Here is a 21,260-nt window from a genome sequence, read left to right on the forward strand (position 1 = left end):
AGAGAGAGAGAGAGAGAGAGAGAGAGAGAGATTGAAACAGAGAGAAACAGAGAGAGTAAGAGGGAGGCTGGTTTTATCAGGCCTCTGCAGGGCTCGGCTACGTCTTGATTGAGCCCTTTCTCTCTGACAGAGAGACCAAACAAAAACACGCTTGATGAGTGACGCAGTCACCGGCTCATCGGACGCCCTCGGGTACTTTTGTGCCGCTCGCCTCGCCTCGTTCGCGTGTCGAGGCCCAGGCGCGCATGTGTGTTAGCAGCGAGGGCGACGTGATGCGATACCACGGCCAGATAACAGATCAGAGAGATGGAGATGAAAAGGTAAGGCTCTGCTGCTGGTGCTCCACCCCCACCACCACCCTCCACAATCCACCCGCTCTCTGACCGCAGCAGTTTGCTGATTCACGGTGGCACGAACAGGGGGAGGACAAAGCATCCATAATACATAGAGAGAGAGAGAGAGAGAGAGAGAGAGAGAGAGAGAGAGAGAGAAGCACGGACACGTACGTCACCGAGCGTGCACAGATCTGTGCGGTTCGAACTCCATTTGAACTTGAATACTCAGAGGCTGGTTTGCTTCCGAAAGCAGCCGTCTTGACTTCAACTTGTATCAAGATATATGGATGACTTCCTAAATCTCAGGGAGCATTCAGAGATATTGCACATAAAGTGTGTGTGTGTGTGTGTGTGTGTGTGTGTGTGTGTGTGTGTGCGTGCGTGCGTGCGTGCGTGCGTGCGTGCGTGCGTGCGTGCGTGCGTGCGTGCGTGCGTGCGTGCGTGCGTGCGTGCGTGCGTGCGTGCGTGCGTGCGTGCGTGCGTGCGTGCGTGCGTGCGTACACCCACACAACTTGTATTACTATATTTGTAAGGGCCAAATGTAGAATTTGAGAAATAGTAAAAAAACTATACAGTTTTTATAGTATAGTTTGTTGATTACTTTTTATGCAGTAATGGGCTTTTTTCCTTCTTTTCTTTCTTTCTTTCTTCCTTTTTTTTAAATATTAAAAAGTCACTTCAGTGTCATCTAGGGACCCCCCAAAAATCATGTGGGGACCCCCCTGGGGGTCCCGACCCATAGGTTGAAAACCACTGTATTAGAGGTTAGGTTTAGGGATTAGATTTATGCCTGATTTATGGTTGTTAGTTGTGCATGGGTGCAGATCTACAAGCTCACAATGCTACAGTACATGCTGCTGGGTGTTATGAGCCTCTAGATCTACTATTTTCTAAAGCCTGTAACTCAGGCTTCAGGGTTAAGGTTCAAAATAGCGTTGTGTGTAAGAATTGTGTGTGTGTGTGTGTGTGTGTGTGTGTGTGTGTGTGTGTGTGTGTGTGTGTGTGTGTGTGTGTGTGTGTGTGTATGTATGTGTGTGCGTGCGTGTGTGCACGAGTGTGCTCGCGTGTGTGTGCGAGTGTGTACTTACTGTGACAGGAAGCTCGCTCTCGCTGGAGCTCAGCACACCATTGATAGTGCAGTGGAACAGCTGATCGTTATGGAAGCTGATGTTACAGGGATAGGAGCCAATCATCACCGAGTATTCGTCCGGCGCCAGTTCCAGATCGCTCGGCCCTTTCTGTGCCAGGAGCAGACAAAAAAAACAAAGAGAAAGAAAGCTGTCTACCGGTCAGTGTTTAGGGACCAGAACGGCCTGGTTTGAATGGGCCCAGATAACATTCACACATCCGGCGCCTGGTTTATTCTCTGTCTCACACACACACACACACACGCAAACACACACACACACACACACAAACACACATGCACGCACATGCACACATACGCACACATACGCACACATACGCTCACATACTGTACGCACACATACGTACACATACGCACACATACGCACGCACACGCACACGGACACGCACACGCACACACACACACACACACACACACACACACACACACACACACATTTTCAGTTTGCGTAACCCCTAAATACCTAATTCTAACCCTATAACCAGCCTGAATCTTTTACTAATTGTAAGCCTACCTCCCCAATTTTAGTTTTTACCATAAAATCACCAGAGACCAGGAAAATTGTCCTCACAATGACTATTCTCAAATTCTATGTGTGTGTCTATACATTTGGCCCTCACAATTATAGTAATACAAGTACACACACACACACACACACACACACACACACACACACACACACACACACACACACACACACACACACACACACACACACACGCGCGCACGCACAATAACAACTCAGCAGGGAGAGCTAGCGGCAGGCCTGTCACACAGCTGTCTCGCTGAGGAGCCCAGAACAGAACTCATCCAGTTTTGGGCTAGAGTTCAGCTTAAAGCAGCAAACACGGCCAGGGAACTTTCTACTAAACAAACCCCGCTGACAGCCATCACTGCCTCCGACCCCCAAAATAAGACATTGTCAGGACCCTTAAACAGAAGTCGAACTGGAACCCACAACCCCGGGGCTCTCTGTCAGTTGTCTATATGCTGCTAAAATCCTTGGTGTTAATTTAACTCTGAGCGGTTCGGGTCCGTTTGTAACCGCTCGGAGTGAAATTAACACCAAGGATTTTTTTTTACTGTGTGTCACAAACCGAAATGCGTTCTGAGCTGAGTGACAGAGATGGGCTCTGTAGCTGTGGTGTGGAGCCATTCTTGGCAACAAGTGACAATAAAAAGCGTGTGTAAGGTCACTGCATTCAGGGCTGCCTGACCGCGTTAGAGATGACAGACGTCATGTCCAGGTACAGTTTGTACTGTATGTTATGTTGACGTGTGTGTGTGTGTGGTGTGTGCGCACGCATGTGTGTGTGTGTGTGTGTGTGTGTGTGTGTGTGTGTGTGTGTGTGTGTGTGTCGCGCGCGCGCTCGCGCGTGTGTTGTTCTATATGTGCCTGGCTTAAGATTATGAAATGTCAATGACAAATGGAGGTGGTGTGTGTGTGTGTGTGTGTGTGTGTGTGTGTGTGTGTGTGTGTTCATCCCCTGCGTACTTCCGCTCTGTGATTATACCCTGAGGGCTCTTTCCAGTCCCTAATGCAGGATGCCACCCCTGGGTCTTTGTCAACAAGAACTTCCTAACACACACACACGCACACACACACACACACACACGCACACGCACACGCACACACACACACACACACACACACACACACACACACACACACACAAGCACAGTACAAACAGGATTATAACATCATATTATCATTACACCACTGATTCTACACGCGAGGAAGCTCTAGTAGTCTATAAAACCACATATGACTGCCATGTGCGTTGCATTGCGACATTTCCCGCAACAAAAGACAACAATGAAAATCTACAGGACAAAACAGGATGAAAGCAAACAAAAACCCACCCACATTCCAGCTCAGCTTCTTAATATAGGAACTGACTAAACAACAAGCCCCCATTAGACAAACACACGTTCTCTCCAGCACCCCGCCCGCCCACCCACCCACCCAGTCAGCTGAAGTTCTGCTCTCCCTTCAGGTCCACCATGAGTGGAATCCACCTTCCTACACAAAACAGGAAACAACAAAAGTGTCTGCCCAATGCAGATGGGCTGAGACAGCAGTTCCTGTATGAGGCCTCTTCCTGGCATGCACACGCATGCACACGCACGCACGCACACGCACGCACGCACGCACGCACGCACGCACGCACGCACGCACGCACGCACGCACGCACGCACGCACGCACGCACGCACGCACGCACGCACGCACATGTTTGTATTGCTATACTTGTGAGGACTTCAATATTTTAGGATGGCGATTTTATGAATGCCATTTTTATTTGTATGTACGACGCATCGTGTGAGCTTGTAGATGCCGGTGAACAACACCGGCTCACAGCTCAAGTATAAATCAGGTATAACTCCAAACCTAACCTCTAAATACCAACCAACCTCTAAATGCCAATTCCTAACCCTAAACCCAAAATGAATCTTTACCCAATTGTAAACCTAACTCAACTTTTTTTAACATAAAACAACCATTTATCTTATGAGGACCAGGACAAATTGCCCTCAAAATTAATTTTTCTGAAATTATAAGGGAACATTCGGCCCTCACAGCACACGCACGCACACACGCATGCACAAACATGCACACACACACACACACACACACACACACACACACACACACACACACACACACACACACACACACACACACACACACACACACACACACACACACACACACACACACACACACACACACACACACACACACACACGTAAAGTGGAAGCCATGCAAAGCATGTTCAAAGCCACTTCCATGCCATGTACATGTTGTACAGTTTTATAGCCAGGACCCCTATCTAGCATGACTAAATCCATGGAGACAGGTGCTTAGATCAGCTAGAACGCAGCGACGGGACCTCCCACTGAGCCTGGCTGACAGGGCTGGCGTTGTGGACCCCTCCCTCACAACACTACAGGTTCCAGGGTGACAGAGGCTTTGATGTGGTTGTTTATGTGCGTCTGCGTTGTAATGAATAAGAATAGAAAGGCATTCAGCCGTGGCTGTTAGTCATAGACTAACAGACACACCAGTCTGTCACCACTGTTATGGAAGCGTGGAAGATGAAGACTGAGATCTGGCTTTTGTTTGTTTATTTGACCGGGACAATGCACAATAACCATGTGGTGGAAAAAGTACTCTAATGTTTTAAAAGTACACACAAGGTAGAAATACTCTGTTTTCGAGTGAAAGTCCTGTATTCCGAATTTTACTTGAGAAAAAGAACAAAAGTGTTCTGAAATGAGCAGATCTACAGGCTCGATTAGCTGTTTTCAAAAAGACTACTGTAGCTGTAAAATAGAGCTTAATTGGTTGATGTGTTCATGTTTTGTAATAATAATCTAAATCTAAAAAGTAACTTGTAACTAAAGTTTTCAAATAATTGTAGCGTAAAGAGTAGAAACATGTTGAAAATTGTATATACTCAAAGTAAAGTAGAAAGCACCTAAAAATGTTACTCAAGTACAGTACTTGAGTAAATGTACTTAGTTAATTTCCACCACTGACATGAACTATATTGTACCAGAAATAGCTGAAAGCTCATTTACATCCTGCCCTCACGTTATGCCCTTCGTGCCCCTCCCCCGCCCGCCGGCCCTCCCTCCCTCTAACGTCTGATTGGATCAGAGGCCTGTGAGTCACTCACGGTGATGATGAGGGTGAGCGCATCCTCTCCGGGATGGTGCTTGATGTCCTTGTTGGCGGTGAAGAACTGCGGATCCTCCACATAGTCCAGCAGGAAGTGGCCGCCGTGAGGCTCGTCCTCTTCCTCCCCGGGCTCGCCGTCGTAGAAGGCGGGGCTGTCGCCCGTGTAGAGCACGCCGTTCAGGAAGAACAGCAGCGCGGCCAGCTGCGACTGAGTAGCGGCCGGGGACGAGCAGGTGATCATGGAGGGCGTGTGCACCGTGCAGGCCTGAAGGGACGCAGAGGGAACACAATGGAAAATACAAGCTCACATGTTACAATAGGCTCTCTATGCACAGCAACCATATTGGAAATAAACTGGGTCTCTTCTTACTTCCTTCACAGGTGTTACCAATGATACTAATGAAGGCTCTGTTCCATTCTGGTCAAACAGAGTCAGGGTGCTGATATTATGCATGTTGGCTCACGGAAACACTCTCAAGGTTCCTTGAGGGGGTTCCAAATGACCCCTTATATGGGTGAGAGTGTACATATTTGGTTCCATTTGTGCAATCTGTTTGAGTTATGGAGGTCCTTGAAATTAAGTTTTGAGAACCACTTGCTACACTAAATAGAACGGAGCCTTCATTAGTACCATTGGTAAAACCTGTGAAGGAAGTAAGGAAGATCGAGGCCCAATTTCTATCCAACATGGCTGCTGCGCATAAAGCCTATTATCAGCTGCAAGCCGCAACTTGTGTTGATTGATTGATAGATTGATTGATTTATTGAATACTTAATCAACAGGATTGTTAACAGTACAGGGAGTACAGTCAAAAGTTATGCTATAAAGATAACAGGAAAAAAAACCAGGGGCTTGTTTCCATTGCAGTCCATAGTACTCAAAGTACTAATGAGTCATGAATTAAAGGCTATTTTAACCAGTCTGTATTTTAGATCAGCGATTCTCAACCTGTGGGCACTGCAAGTGGGCCCCCAAATAATGAATAATTAAAGCTGATATTTAAGCTGATAAGCCCAATGGTTGACAAGTAGCCCTGTCTGAAGCACGTACGCCCACTATCTCCCCTCGCCAAGGGTAGATTCTATCTTGGATGAGAGTTAAATGTTTTGTTTCCCGTGGGGGACACTCGCGGGTTCAAATTCCGGGTGTTAAAGTTTCCTCATGTCTCTCACTAAACTTATGGATTTTAGCTTTGACGCAACAGGGTCTGTTAGACTGTATATTGGCTCTTTTTGGCAAGCTACAGAGTAGCCAGCATAAATCATACTTTACTCTTCTGTGATAAAGGCGCCTGCCATTGGCCCTGGATCTATCGCTTATCACGGCAAGAATATTCACAATAGACATGTTCCACTTCATGTTGAGACAGAAGAAACATGTCCATTGTTTCTGTCTGGTGCTGCCAAATCCATTGCATCATTGTTCCATTCATCGTAATGTTCACTTAAAGTATATATGCCTTTAAGATTATTGCCAGGTGTACAAAAGCATATCGTCGCTGTCGGATGGAAACCTTGAATGTCCAAACTGTTACTTTTAAGTTATTTCTTTTTTTGCCACAAACTCGTCAATACTTTTAATTGGTTAAATATTTATAAGGCCCACAGGAACACTTATCCACTATCACTTAATTTTAAAGTAGCCGATCTACAAGCTCACTGAGCTTGTAGATCGGCTACTTACGCTACTTTTGCACAAAGTTGTCGTGTGACTAAGTAGGGCATTAATTTACGGGAAAAAAACATAAAAAGTCGAAATAGGGAGATTTCTGACCGACCGCAACTGTACAACAGATATTGTATTGCATTACTCATCTTATTGTGCAGATATGGGTGAAAGTGTCAACCAGTTCACAGTCTAATTGAAGCATGCAGTGACTCACTGTCTGTCCAATGCCGCGCACATCCATGGTCACACTCTGCACCAGGTCAAAGGCCTGACCTGTAACTGTGATGGTCCTGCCACCACTAGAACACACACACACACACACACACACACACACACACACACACACACACACACACACACACACACACACACACACACACACACACACACACACACACACACACACACACACACACACACACACACACCCATAACAATGGTTACAAAAACGAGGGTGCAAAACAACCACAACACATGCTCACATACAACAACAAGCAACCATAATGGCAGGGAGACAATAACAGCACAGGTTAAAGCAAAAACAAACAGTGTGCCACACGCACGCACACACACACACACACGCACGCACGCGTGCGCGAGTGCGTGCCGCAGTCCACAAACGCACGCACGCACGCTGTAGCCAAATAGTTGACGTGCATGCATTGTTTAATTAGATACACTACATAGCTCTTCTGTAAGCAGAGTGCACACATGCCTATCAAAGGCTCCCTCCTATTCCTGGAAACGTGTCTCACACATGCGGTGGTGTTTAGAAGATATAGTACCAGCAGTAATGGAAAGTAATTAGGTGCATTCACTAAAGTACTGGACTTAGGTAAAATGTTAAGGTACTTTTACTTTACTTGAATATATTTTGTATCGTTTGATGGACTTCCTTTGGCCTTTTGACCTCAAAACAATTACAACATCAAAGGCCAAGTGGCCTTTCCAGTAAAATGTAACTTTGTAGATTTAGATTATTGTTGAAATATTTGAGTACTTATTTTTTTGTACTATAAGTATACACTTTTACTCAAGTAACATTCTGAATACAGGACTTACATTGTGGTATTTCTAGTACTTTTTTCCACCACTGAATACCGGGGCCTGGAATCTCACACACATGCTGTGATGTTTAGGAGATACAGTACCAGGCCTGCAGAAGATGCCACACATCAGGAAAACATTATCGGACCAGCTTATGTCATTCACTCTGGGAGGGAACCAACCGCAGAGACACTTAAAGGAGCACTTCACCCCTGGAAGAAGTTCCAGGGGTGACCACAGGGGGGACCACAGGGGGACCACAGCGTATCACTGCCTATAACTTCAACTCCCAGAATGCTTTGGTGCCTTGTGGCAGGGGAGGTTCCATGTGGGTGTGATCTCCAACAATAACACATCCAAACAGCATGCCAGTGTCGCCATGTCTGCTTATTATAAGCGGCTTCTTTCTAAAATGTAGTTGATATTTGGGCTTGTTTCCAAATGTTTTGATTGCTGTTTAAACCAGTGGTTCTCAAACATGTTCATGTATTTTTCCACAGACCCCCATCTGAAATTATAATTTGTGGCAGGGAGCCCCTAACAAATATGTGTCAAAAATATTCCACATTTTGAAAAGCAAATAAAAATATTTTGCAAAAAATCCACATTTTGGACTTTTTCCCCCTCAAGATTTTTTTGTAAATAGCAGATCTACAAGCTCACAATGGGTTGCGAAGCGTTGTGAGCTTGTAGATCAGCAATTTTCAAATATATAATATCCCATGTCTAGGTAAAGTGCTCTTGGCATAGTTATTTTTCTTTTGGGCTTGTTTTCATAGACCTGGCTGCTTATTTCTCTCACAATATCTGGCAACACTGGCTGTCCTCGCAAACGTTCATCTAGTTACATATTATGTCCAAGGATTCGTTAGTGATGTCATATCACTGGGACATATAAGTATCTTCATGCAGTTTCACTTCCGTGTCGCATAGTATTGACATCACTGTCACATCCTTGGTATTATGATCCTAGCCTTTCGTGACGGTGTTTGTTTACCAGCGCTGCTACTCCACGCTGTATTTTTTTTTTCAAGCTTGCGCTTATGAAACACTACACAGGATTATTATTTCATGTCAACATTCAAGTACAACTATCAGAAGATAACTCAGGTAAAGTAATGCCTCACTCTTCAAGGGCCGCTGGCCGCAGCTAATGGGAGTGGCCGAGTGGCGAAAGAAGGTTGAACAAAGTGTTACGGACACCCCATTGGGGCTGTCTTTTGAGATGGTCTGACTGAGACACGCCGAGACATGTAGTGCGGAAAGGAATGAGACCAATCTCTCATGATGCAAATAACGTCACGAATATTGCGAAGATTACTAGATATCTAAAAACACAGATTATTCACAAAAAAAACCCAGGATCTTGTTTCTTGACTCCTAAACTTCATTAAAAGACCGAAAACTTCTTCCAGGGGTGAAGTGCTCCTTTAAGTAGGGATGTTTAGGAGATGTTTGGTTTCGGTCTGTGCGCGCGCGCCCGTGTGTGCGTGTGTGTGAATGCGTGCTTGTGTGTGCGTATGTGTGTGTGTGTGTGTGTTTTCTCGTATTACTGTACTTGAAATAGACAGGACAATTTTCCTGGTCTTCACAAGAGAAATCATTGTTTTCTGGTTTTAAAAAGGTTTTTAGAGATAGGCTTACAATTGGGAAAATATTCGGACTGGAGTTAGGGTTAGGATTAGGGGTTTAGAGGTTAGATTTAGGGCTTTAGGGTTAGAACTATACCTGATTTATACTTAGTTTCTCGCCAGTGTGGCGCACCAAAAATAGCCTATCTACAAAATCTCAATGCATCGCAGTGCAATGCATTGTGAGCTTGCAGATCATCTGTTTTCGGTGTGAGACACGTTAGGATTAGGGGGGGGGAAGAGGCAACAAATGGTAAATATGGCATTTATTAAAGTGCCATCCAATTTTTTTTATGTCCTCACAAGTATAGTAATACTAACGTGTGTGTGCGTGTGCGTGTGCGTGTGCGTGTGTGTGTGTGTGTGTGTGTGTGTGTGGTGTGTGTGTACCTGAGGTAGCTCTTTTTGGGTTTGATGAAGCTGATGGTGGGGTTCTTCTCGTAGGTGTACGTTGTGCTGAGCTCGGCGCTCTGGCAGGGAATGTTTTCAAACTCCACGCACACGCTCACCGGCTCCGTCTGTGTGTGCGCGGCTGCAGGCATGGTGCACTCGATGGTGTCATCTGTTTGCCTGGAACACGAGGGGTAAACATACAGTAATCACACGACCGCAGCTGCAACATGATTTCTCGTAGCACAGAAGTTCCATAACAATCCCCCTATCACTCTAAAGGATGACTGTTTGGGAGTTTATTAACCCATTCAATCCGGGAAAGCATCAACAAATGTCTTCTAAATCCTAACAGATTTTGTTGTTATGCTTTTCATGTCAAGGACCACCCCAAAATGATATGTATTTGGCTGTGGACCCCCATCTCTAAAAAATATTTTGTTCCAGGGACCCCCCAAAGCAAAGATTTGAGTAACAAATGTTTGGTTAAAAAATATATACATTCAAAGATTTGCACAAATTTTCAAGATTTCTCAAAAAATTGCCAAAGAAATCTAAAATGACACAGATGCGTTCGCGGATTGAATGGGTTAAACAAAATACTTCATAGAGGTCCCTACAGTATGTAAACAACTTGTGTTTTGTGCACAAGCATGTGCATGAAGTGCACTCACATTTAAGCCACATGCGACCACAGCAGGCTAGGCGGGATAACTACTGTTATCTGCTCTTGGCTCTCTCTCTTCACCGTTTGGCCGGGAGTTATATGATAGATTGTAACCACATGAACCTTAGCGTTGTTATACTGGGCATGTCTTAGTAGGTGAGCATTCTGCTAAAACATTCAGCGAACATTTGGCAAAAAATGCAGATCTACAAGTTCACAACGTGTTGCAAATGCGACGTGTTGTGAGTTTGTAGATTTTTTTTTGTGTCGAGGAAAAACATGAGGGGACCAAGTATTGACCCCTAGGGGACCTCAGTCAACAAAGTATAGATGGATAGATATACCCGGCCACGGGGGAAATTAAGTTCTCATGACAGTACTGCAATTATGAAACACAGGACAGATACAGAAAAAGAGATAACAAAGAGTAAACAGGTAGGGATTAGGAATAAGTAGCTGAAACTCAAGGATAATGGGTGTCTTTCCTGGCCCTTGGCCTCTGCACTTGAACCTCTGGAATTTGCAGGTTGTATGAGCTCTAAACAGGTCATATATAGGGTTTGAGTGGTTAAGATTTTACAGATAACATTTAAAGCTTTTTACAGGATCAGACTCCTAGGTACATTTGAGATGTTAGTCTCCTACGATCCTGAACACAGCCTGAGATCCCTTCGGCAAATGACATGGACTTTTCTGTCCTGGCGCCTTTGCTGTGGAACTCACCGCCTCTGGCAAGTGAAAAGTAAGTCTGTATCATATTTTTCATAAAAGGTCTTTTTATGTTAAGGCCCTTTTCATATAGTGTTTATGGGATTATTTCTCTTTAAAGTTATATTTTATGTCTACATTCTGTCCTGGCGCCATGGCTGTGGAACTCACCGCCTCTGGCAAGTGAAAAGTAAGTCTGTATCATGTTTTTCTTGAAAGGTCTTTTTATGTTAAGGCCCTTTTCGTATAGTGTTTATGGCATTATTTCTCTTTCCAGTTATATTTGATGTCTTTTGTCCCTTTTTGTCCCTTTTTGTCCCTTTCTATCTATCTATCTATCTATCTATCTATCTATCTATCTATCTATAGTAATTATTACAGTAGCACTCACATTATGATGTTGCATTCCTGGGTGCCGTTGACCATTACTCTGACTTCAGAGCCAATGTCCAGGTGCTCCCCTTGGATGGTCACTCTGGTCCCCCCAGCACGGGAGCCCTTTTCAGGCTTCATGGACGACAGCTTGGGGACCTGGAGACCCAGATGGCAGAAACATGATGATCAAGACATAGAAGAAGGATTTATTATAGGAGGTCTGACAGCTTATGTCATGGGAAAAAGGTTCGCTCGTAACCCCCCGCCTCCAAAAAAAAACACAAACAGTAATTTATGCTTTATATTGCACTTCTTGACATAAAACTGACATTTCAAAGCCACGCGCAACATATCCTGCACATAATTTGTATCTTGTTTCTTTCTTTTTTTTAGTTTGGCTGAGACAGCTGCTGACTATAACGGTAAATTAGTGAAGAAAGCTGTGAAGAAAGTGCAGCCTGCAGTACATTAGAGGCTAGCGCGGCTGAATCTAAACGCCCTTTAGGCCTCAGCTTACCGGACAGCTTCACTGTCAAATCCAGAGTGTTAAGGTAACTCTGAAAGTATAAACATGAACCTGGATGGGTACATTTCTTCCAAATTCAGGGTTAAATTAACACTCTGGATTTTACAGTGTTCTTTGGGCTAGAAACAAGTCCCGCCACACACACACACACATACACACACACACACACACACACACACACACACAAAACAAGATACATGCATACGTGCACATAGCGTATGCACGCCTAATATACGCTGACACGTAGGAACAAACAGACTAAGGCGAACATGAATACCCATGTCCTGCAGCACCATCAGCATTCCAGAGCCTCGCGAAGCCTCTCTAGACTCCATGAAACTCACCTCCAGGGAGACCTCCTATCCTCACTGACAGGACTCACTTCCTCTGTGTGCACGGATGGGGAGGCCTATTGTCTGTCCGTTTGTTTATGTGTGTGCATGCGTGTGTGTGTGTGTGTGCAAGCACGTGCATGTGTGTGTGTGTGTGTGTGTGTGTGTGTGTGTGTGTGTGTGTGTGTGTGTGTGTGCGTGCACGGGTCCGAGTGGGCGTAAGGAGGCAGATGTTTCCGGCCCAAGGTTCAAGGAAGGAGGTGCAGTTGGAGACACATATCCTGTCTCCGCTCGGATCCAAATCCCCCCAACCCACCATTCCGTTGTCACCAGCCGATCTACACACTCAATACGCATTGTGTTTGGATCTGTTGCTGTGAGCTTGCACAACTGTAGATCTGCTATCATCTGCTATTAGTTGCAAAACACTGTTGTATACGAGCATAAATAAAATTAAGCATGGGCGGCTCGGAGCCAGGCTAACCCGAGAGGAGTTCCCATAACAACCATGTTTGTTGTTTTGGATTTATTTTCTTCATGGTTTTGGAGAAGGGCTTCATGAGACCGTTGTGATCATCCCTCCGCAGGATGACTCACCGGCAAATCCCTTCTTTTCTTTAAGATAGCCGCCGAAATTATCAAGCTTCTCCAGATGAATTATGAAGAACCCTCTTTGTCCGTAAACAAAAAGAAACAAAAGGCTTAAGAATGGTATTTCCACTGGCCGCATAGTCTTGGTCCAATGGGAGCCTGTGTGGGTCGAGGTCAATTAACACAATGCTGGCTTGCTTTTGCCTCCGCCAGTAATGAATTCAGAGGAGGGAACATCGCAACGAGGCGGCCATATTTGTTTTTGCTGGCAGCCGGGTCTGAACGACAATAGTGCTTAAGTTGCAGTTTCTTGATCAGTGTTTGAAGATTCCCACACACTCGCATTCCTGAATATCATAAAACACATCTGTTAACACTCAACCGACACATTTGGGACGGCTCTCCCGCTGGGGAACAAGGAGCAAAGACATGTAGACAGAGGAGAGAAGAATGCGGAGGGAGGGACGGACGGACGGAGAGAACCGGACAGATTGTGGGAGAACAACTCACTAAATACGAGTATCGGTCCTTCGACGTCCCCGTTAAGGCCTGGTCGACAGTCACTTGGACAGCATCCATCATGTCATAGCCGGACCTCCCAGTCACACACACCAGTCTGGGAGAAAACAGAAAACAGCACATTCGGATTACACAAAAGGCAATAAACATTACAAAAGACAGCACACTTCAAGACTAAACAATGCAAGTACAAGTAGTACCAGTGAGCGTCGATAATCTGTGTTCTGGGGTCGGTCCATCAAAGCGCATTCCATTTACATATGGAGTCCAATCATTAGAGGCTTCAGAATTTAGAAGATGCAAAGTTCAAAGCTCCTCTCGGACCAGATGTGCCAAACCACAGCGGAGATTAAAGATTGCACTCTCACCTCCTGGCTGTGATTAGGCCTCGTGCCATCGTCATATTATTAATCATAATGTGACGTGCTAGAGGCACAACGATCTACAGCTCTGAAGCCTGATGTGTACTTCTAGCACCGAAAATTGCTGATCTACAAGCTCACGATGCGTCATAGCGCGGCGCGTTGTGAGCTTGTAGAATGGCTATTTTCGGTGGTAGACACGATGCGCAACCAAGTATAAATCAGACTTGGGGACGGGGGTATGGGGGGGGAAACACGCAGCCAAGTATAAATCAACACTTGAGGTAGGGGGTATGGGGGGGAAACGCAACCTCCAACACAGAACACTATCACCTCCCAGCTAGACGCACGCTGTTGGTTTATTTAGTCAGGTGTCTCATGCTAAGATGGCCATAAATGCAAGCCGGTGGTTTACACAGAGCTAGGTAGGTGATTGACAGAGGCCTTGTGCCTCTGATGAGGGTTTAAATCCTCACATGTGTTGGAGGAACTGCGCGTTGCCCCTAGAGACTGGGCGGGACATACAATGAGACGGTCCAAGACACTGGGTCAGACTGGGCTGGGCTGGGCTGGGCTGATTATATGTAAGTGGGGTTATAGGTTTGGAGACCAGCTCAGGTCCAGATGAACGAGTTCAAAGAACTGGATCGAAATGGCCTTTCTTTTCTTTTTTTGTTTAATGAAATCCACTAGCATCTTATGTCACAACATACTGTTCCAATTTACCACTGAATATTGTTGTGTATCTGAATGTGTTACCATGGCAAATACGAGCAATACTTTTTAAACTGAATCCTATCTACGCACAGGATGGACGATAGGATTCTTAATTGATAGATTGACATCTGACATTACATATTACAACATTGACAAAATGCATAAACATAAACATATATTTGTACCGCACATAATCTCTCAAAAGGAAAAAACACAATAAAGCTTGAGAGCTTATTTCCCTTGTGGACCTTTGAGTGTAAGTGTGTGGGTGCGTACGTATGTGTGTTGTAAACTGTGAGTGTTGTCTATGATTTATGAGTGTGTGTGAGTGTGCGCGCCACATGCAGTATTAGTCAAAAACAGCCCTGCTGAAAAAATATATATAAAAAAACGTTCTCCCAACACAGACAATTTACAATGTAAAATAATATTCAGGTTCAGGATTCAGGTCAAAATATTCAGCACTGTTGCCCTTTAAGAGTTATTTGTTTTACAAAGCAGCTATTAATATAGAGAAGCTCCGGAGAGGTCAGTATATCTTTGTACAGTAGACTGCCATGTGTCTGTGTGGGAGGTATTAAGTGTGATGTTGACGCAGTGTGATCGCGGGCAAAGGACACAATGCTCCAGTCTCCCAGCAGGAGTCCTGACTGACCCTCGGCCTGCATTCCACCACCTCCCCTAGTCTGTGTTAAAGATAGTTACAGAGCACCTCCCCACTGCACAGATAACATGTTGTCGCTGTCGGATAGAAACCTCATATATCCATAATTCAACTTTTTATGTTATTCTTTTTGTTAATAAATTCATTTGCCGGAAGTGAAAGTTTAAGTGTGTTAAGTGTGTGGATTTTAGTTTATTATTATAACACTAACAAGAGCTTGTGACTAAATAAGAATGACATTGAATCCATTGGAACACAGGTTTTTTTTTCCATTTCCTGAAAACTAACAGTTTGGGAAATATAAGGTTTCCAGTTTCCACCGACCAGATGTTTGGACTAGTGAGAGTCTTCTGTTGATGTTTTCAGCAAGCGGATGATGAAAATAATCAACAACTCTGTACAGCTCAATTTAAATCTGAAACTGTACAAATGTAACTAAATGGACACGTCAACTTAGTTACATTGGGTCCTTGTGGGTCCATTTGGCTACATTTGTACAGTCTCAGAGTGGGTTACATTAGTGGGTTACATTAGCACCGAGGATTTTACTCTGTGTGTGTGGGCGTGAGTTTGGTCCCACAAAAGACACTCAAGCTGCGGCTGAGATTGATGGGGCGGGCAACTTGGAGGACTTGAGTGTAAAGTATCCACAGAAGTGCACGTACGTACTCCAGCAAATGAGGCGCGTCGTGCTTGACGATGCCATTAATTAGACCGGTGACATATTAGGACTGTAGGGTCTGGTTCTCTCCAGGGCTGCACACTGTCCTCTGTCCACACAGCTGTGACCCTTCACCCCTACGTGCACCAACACGCACCTGTCTCAACAGCCCTGGCTGGTGAGGTCACACGTGCAGGTGTGTGAGTGCGTGTGCGCGCTTGTGTGCACAAGTGTGTACATGTGTGTGTGTGTGTGTGTGTCTGTCCATGTTTGTGCATGCCTGCTGTCAGGCACACTGACGTGTTTTGATTTTTCAGCGCCGCTTCCCGCACCGAGGATATGGCATTGCTGTCATAACAACCAGGTTGGGGAGCCAATGAGGGATGACGATGCAAGATGAGATCATCCCCAGGAGTGAAACGTGATTCGCTGTTTGTGCCGTGTGTGTGTGAGTGTGTGCGCGCGTGCACGTGTTTGGGGAAATGTGTCAAGGAAGCCACAGTGACAGGAAAGACCTGCAGGTCAAACTCAGAACTGCTCTGAATTCTAAAGGCCTGTTTATACTTAGTTGCGTGGCGGTGTCGCGCTACGAAATTAGCCGATCTACACGATCACAAAACGTTGCGGAGTAATGCTTTGTGATCTTGTAGATCAGCTATTTTCTGTGCACGAACAGGCGCGGAGCCAAGTATAAATCAGGCATAAAAAACTGTGATTGGTTTCAGTGAAGCAGGACCAGATAAACATGAACAGAACAGATATTGGAATGGAAGTTTGGATGTAGTTCTAGAATTACAGCGTTCCACCGCCCAGGCACCGTGTGCAGGTGTCAAACCGCGGTCCTGCTGTCTCCATGGTGACAGTGTTATGGTCCCTGGTGGGGAGGGAGGGAGCGAGGGAGGGAGGGAGGGAAGCGCGCTGCATAATAATATTTGTGAAAAGCCTGATGAATTTGTGAAAACCGCACCACATTCAGTAGCCACACAAAATTATCTACATATGGTTTCAAACGATATGAATGTTATTACTGGAGAAAATTGTCGGCGCTCGAAAAGTGGTCTGTATGTAATTTGCTTTACATATAAAATTGTCCAATGACATGTGAAGTACCAATCACAGTATATTTAGATTCTAGCTCAAAGAGGTACCTAGTGATCTCAGACTTATTATATATGTAATTGTGTGTGTGTGTGTGTGTGTGTGTGTGTGTGTGTGCGTGTGCGTGTTCGTGTGCGTGTGTGTGTGTGTGTGTGTGTGTGTGTGTGTGTGTGTGTGCGTGTGCGTGTGTGTGTCTGTGCGTGTGTGTCTGTGTGTGTGTGTGTGTGTGTGTGTGTGTGTGTGTGTGTGTGTGTGTGTGCGTGTGCATGCATGTGTGTGCACATTTCTATACGCCTGAGATCACTAGCTTTTTAATGTTCAACACTTTACAAGATTTGTCAACAAGTGACAGAAAAATTCACATTTACATGTTTAATATGCGAAAATCCCAAATCTGCCATTCTCCGTGAGCAGCAGCCCTTGATGGAACCTAAGTACCCCCAAAAAAATGGGTCAGTCATACGAGACTAGAGAGGACTTAGACATCCTCATACTCACTCTTCAGAGACGGTATAGCGCTCAGGCAGGAGAGAACATGGCACGGCTCCAATGGAGACCATCACTGCTTCAACCCTCCGGCCCAGGTTCTTACCCTGCACCGTCAGCAGGGTGCCCCCCTCCACGGGCCCACTCTGTGGATAGATCTGAGGAGGAGGAGGAGGAGGAGGAGGAGGAGGAGGAGGAGGAGGAGGAGAGCACAGAGATGGAGATAAGAGGGAGAATGGAGAGCCAGTGAAGACATGCGTACCCTTCAGAAGTAGAGAACAATTAGCGCTAATGACAGGCAGAAATGGACGGATAAGACGAGTGTCCAGTTCAAGTGCCTCTTCAGAGGGAGACATCTAATTGACAATGGTACAATTTAGGCTTATATATCCACAAGGTAGACCAGACCCTCTAGCCCTTAGAAGAAGCCTGATTTATACGTCCACGTACGGCGGTGTAAATAAATTAAGCATGAGACTCTTCAGTCTCTCGGCATCTACAGCACACGTTAATGAAGAGCAGGCTGAGAGGCCCTTCCACACCCCTCGTGAGACGTGGGGAGCGAGAGTGGCAGAGAGAGGCGAGGTGCAATGGGAGAGCAGGAGAGGTGAACGAGTGGGGAGGCAATTTACAAAATTGAGTGTGTAGAGGAGATCGAGTGAGGACGGGGGGGGGGGGGGGTAGCACGGGGCGGGGGGGCTTCAACGGGGGAGCTAAATGCACACCGCCGTTCCATTTTCATGTGTCTGCGTGCATGTGCCGTGTCAAATTCTTCCGTGTCTCATTTCTCCTGTTGTTTTTCTGATGCGCGCACTGCTCTCATGCACCATTTCGGCTCTTGAGTCCTTTTTTTCCCCCCCGCACGGTGCTCTCAGGAAGCCGTGGGGGTGGAAGGCAAGGGGCCGTCACCCCTCCAATGGCGACGGAAACACAGCTTTACAGATAAGCATCTCTGGCTCCTTCGGCAGCAGCAATCTACCGTCATCTACTTCCCGCTGTAGCTGTACTGTAGCTAGCCTAGCTTAACCCCATTAATTGTGGCGTCTATTTTAGGAATGTCATCATAGGGTGACATTTTTGATTTTATTTTTTTTTAAATGTAGAAAGTTTGGAAACATTTTGAAAATGTTTCCAAACATTTTCCACAACATTTTCTAAAACAGCACAAATAGCCAATCTGCAAGCACATAACACGTCATGATGCAACACATTGTGTGCTTGTAGATCAACAAATATATAATATAATATAGCACACAACAAAGTACAAAATAGGGCCTAAGTGGGTGGATAGCTGCAGACAATGGGGCCCTCAGGCACCACGCATGCCTTTCTTGGGTGACCGTTTCCCCTGGTAGGGATGAGGACACCGCGTGATCCCTCTGTGTTGTTATTATCCCGGCTCCACAGCCTTACTGACTCAATCACACACTGAGCGTACGAACGAAAACAGCAACGCTGTTTGGTCTGGGTGATAGGGCAGGGAGGGGGTGGTGGGGGGTGGGGGACACACATTCAAATAGTTCCATTTATTATTGCCTGACGTGAGTGACAGTGGAGATAAATAAACGCCGTAGCTCCAAAGCTAAAGTGAGAAGTGTTCAAACAAAGGGGGGAGAATGTATAACTTTTAATATCATGTGAAAACAAACTGCTTGAGACCAACCAGGCGGCTTACGGTTGTATCTGTTGGATCTGGACCAGAGGAAATGATGTAAGTGTTTTCCTGGTCGTAGCAGGCCTGCGCGCTAAAGCTCATGCTATATCTAGACACACGACATGTGATCACAACACATTCACACGTTCTTATACCATACAGTAACTATTCTCTCTCTCTCTCTCTCTCTCTCGCTCTCCGTCTCTCTCTCTCTTTCACACACACGCTGTACGTGCACGTGCGTGTGCACGTATGGATATAGATAGACAACACCCGGTAACTCCCATCTCAGCAGCAAGCGGTGAGTTATTATCGCCAGCCGTCCAATAGCACCTTGAGTGTCTGCAGTGTCATTGAGCATCTTTGGGTGTTGACATTAACGTTAGCTGGCGTGCAGCTCATTTGCACCTCTTCTGAGAGGATCTTGATTTTCAGAGACATCAGAGGATGTGTGAATTTGTCTCTGTGAAACAGCTTTTAAAAACCTTAAAACACCCCATTAAGGTAGCAATTAATTAGGCCTTTTGGGAACATGCCACGATGTCGTAGGTTTCAAAAGATAAAGAGTCTGGGGGCAGTAGGCTTACATTATGTATCTCTAGATACACAGTAGAATATGTTTTTTTTATTGCCCTGATTGGGTTTGGAATTGGGACTACACAGGTTTGGGAGGCGGAGAACCCCGTCCGTCAAGATTAAGTCCTCCCGGCAGGCACATGAATCAGGGGATCTTAAACCCAATTCAAACAACAACCCAGAAGCCTTAAGGCCTTTTCACACGGTGAGCGACACAAAGCCTGTGTACTCGAATGGCGACCCGCGGGTCGCACTCCTCGCGTGAATGGACGGCCACGTTTCTATGCGTTGTCTACAAAAAAAAAAGTTTAACACATTTAAACTCTGGCGCGTGCGCGCGTGAGACGAGCACGAATGTGACAGTTTGCGCAGTTGCTACGCCTGTCAGAGCGCCCACGCCTCCCTATACCTGCCCTGAAAATGAATTACTAGACGCGTCGTCAGTCGCTTCCCGTGTGAAAGGCCTCCAGTGCTTTTCGCATCCCTCCACCACCCCCTTCACTCCCATTGGTTAGCCTATTTCTACAGCTCTCTCCCCCTCTCTCTTCCTCTCTCTCTCTCTCTCTATCTCCCTGTCTCTCTCTCTTTCCAGGTTCCTGTTGGGGGGGGGGGATTCCACCATCCCATGTAATGTCCTCCACGCCAAAGATTCCAGCGACCCCTGCCAGAACTGTCACCAATTCAACACCAGCATCACCACCGCTTTCATTCTTACAAATTATAAACAACACCTTATAGAGCTTGACGGTGTGGTTTTCTGCCTCGTGTGAATAGAGGCTATAGTCAGAACTTTGATCTTCCTGTCCCCGTTTCAGTTCCTGTGCAACACACTGATGGAGGAAGACATGAGGACAAAAACAGGAAAAAGGTCCTCGCTATACTACATGTTCCCCCACCCTCTCTTTATCCAACTATTTCAACCCTAAAACTGGAAGCATATTTTAAAAGAAGTCAAACTTTTTTCGGCTTTCCGAAACCGAACAAGTTTTCTGAGGACAAAACAAAGACCCTGTCTACTACTGTATACAGTTCTGGAACAGTGATTGACACCTGGATCTTCACTGTTTGTTTAAATCAACCTCCAACGTGCCTTGATATAATTTGTCACTGGGATTTTGACATTTCTGGCAACAGACAGTGGACAAAGTCTGTGCTATCTGACTCCATTAATTAATATGCCATTTGGCTGTGTTCATAGTCCCTCAGAGAGGGATTGTAGAGGTTTGTACCTCCTAACATCCTCAGCCAACATTTATTCGAAACCATCCATGGTACATTGCAGACAGATACCGGAAATAAAACAATATAAATCACGAGCCTTTGAATTTCAGACAAATCACAGACAATGTTCGTATTACTGTCAGCTTAGTTAGAACTACTGTAACGAACGTTGGCAACGCGTTTGTTTGTTTTCTTCACAAT

At 45.6% G+C, this 21,260-nt stretch overlaps 1 protein-coding gene across 1 annotated transcript in view; it reads right to left on the reverse strand.

The window, feature by feature from the left end:
- plxnd1 (plexin D1) overlaps nt 1-21,260 on the reverse strand; it is a 123,072-nt gene that overhangs the window by 51,366 nt on the left and 50,446 nt on the right. Inside the window, exons 13-19 of the mRNA XM_080444941.1 lie at nt 17,621-17,766; nt 13,612-13,717; nt 11,669-11,808; nt 9,903-10,082; nt 7,049-7,133; nt 5,164-5,430; nt 1,424-1,573 (exon numbers count right to left, since the gene is read on the reverse strand). Of these exons, the coding sequence (XP_080301067.1) occupies nt 1,424-1,573; nt 5,164-5,430; nt 7,049-7,133; nt 9,903-10,082; nt 11,669-11,808; nt 13,612-13,717; nt 17,621-17,766 (1,074 nt within the window). The remainder of the gene's footprint in view (nt 1-1,423; nt 1,574-5,163; nt 5,431-7,048; nt 7,134-9,902; nt 10,083-11,668; nt 11,809-13,611; nt 13,718-17,620; nt 17,767-21,260) is intronic.

This window comes from Gymnoscopelus braueri (assembly GCF_963280865.1).
Source record: "Gymnoscopelus braueri genome assembly, chromosome: 12".
In the NCBI taxonomy this organism is placed as follows: domain Eukaryota; kingdom Metazoa; phylum Chordata; class Actinopteri; order Myctophiformes; family Myctophidae; genus Gymnoscopelus; species Gymnoscopelus braueri.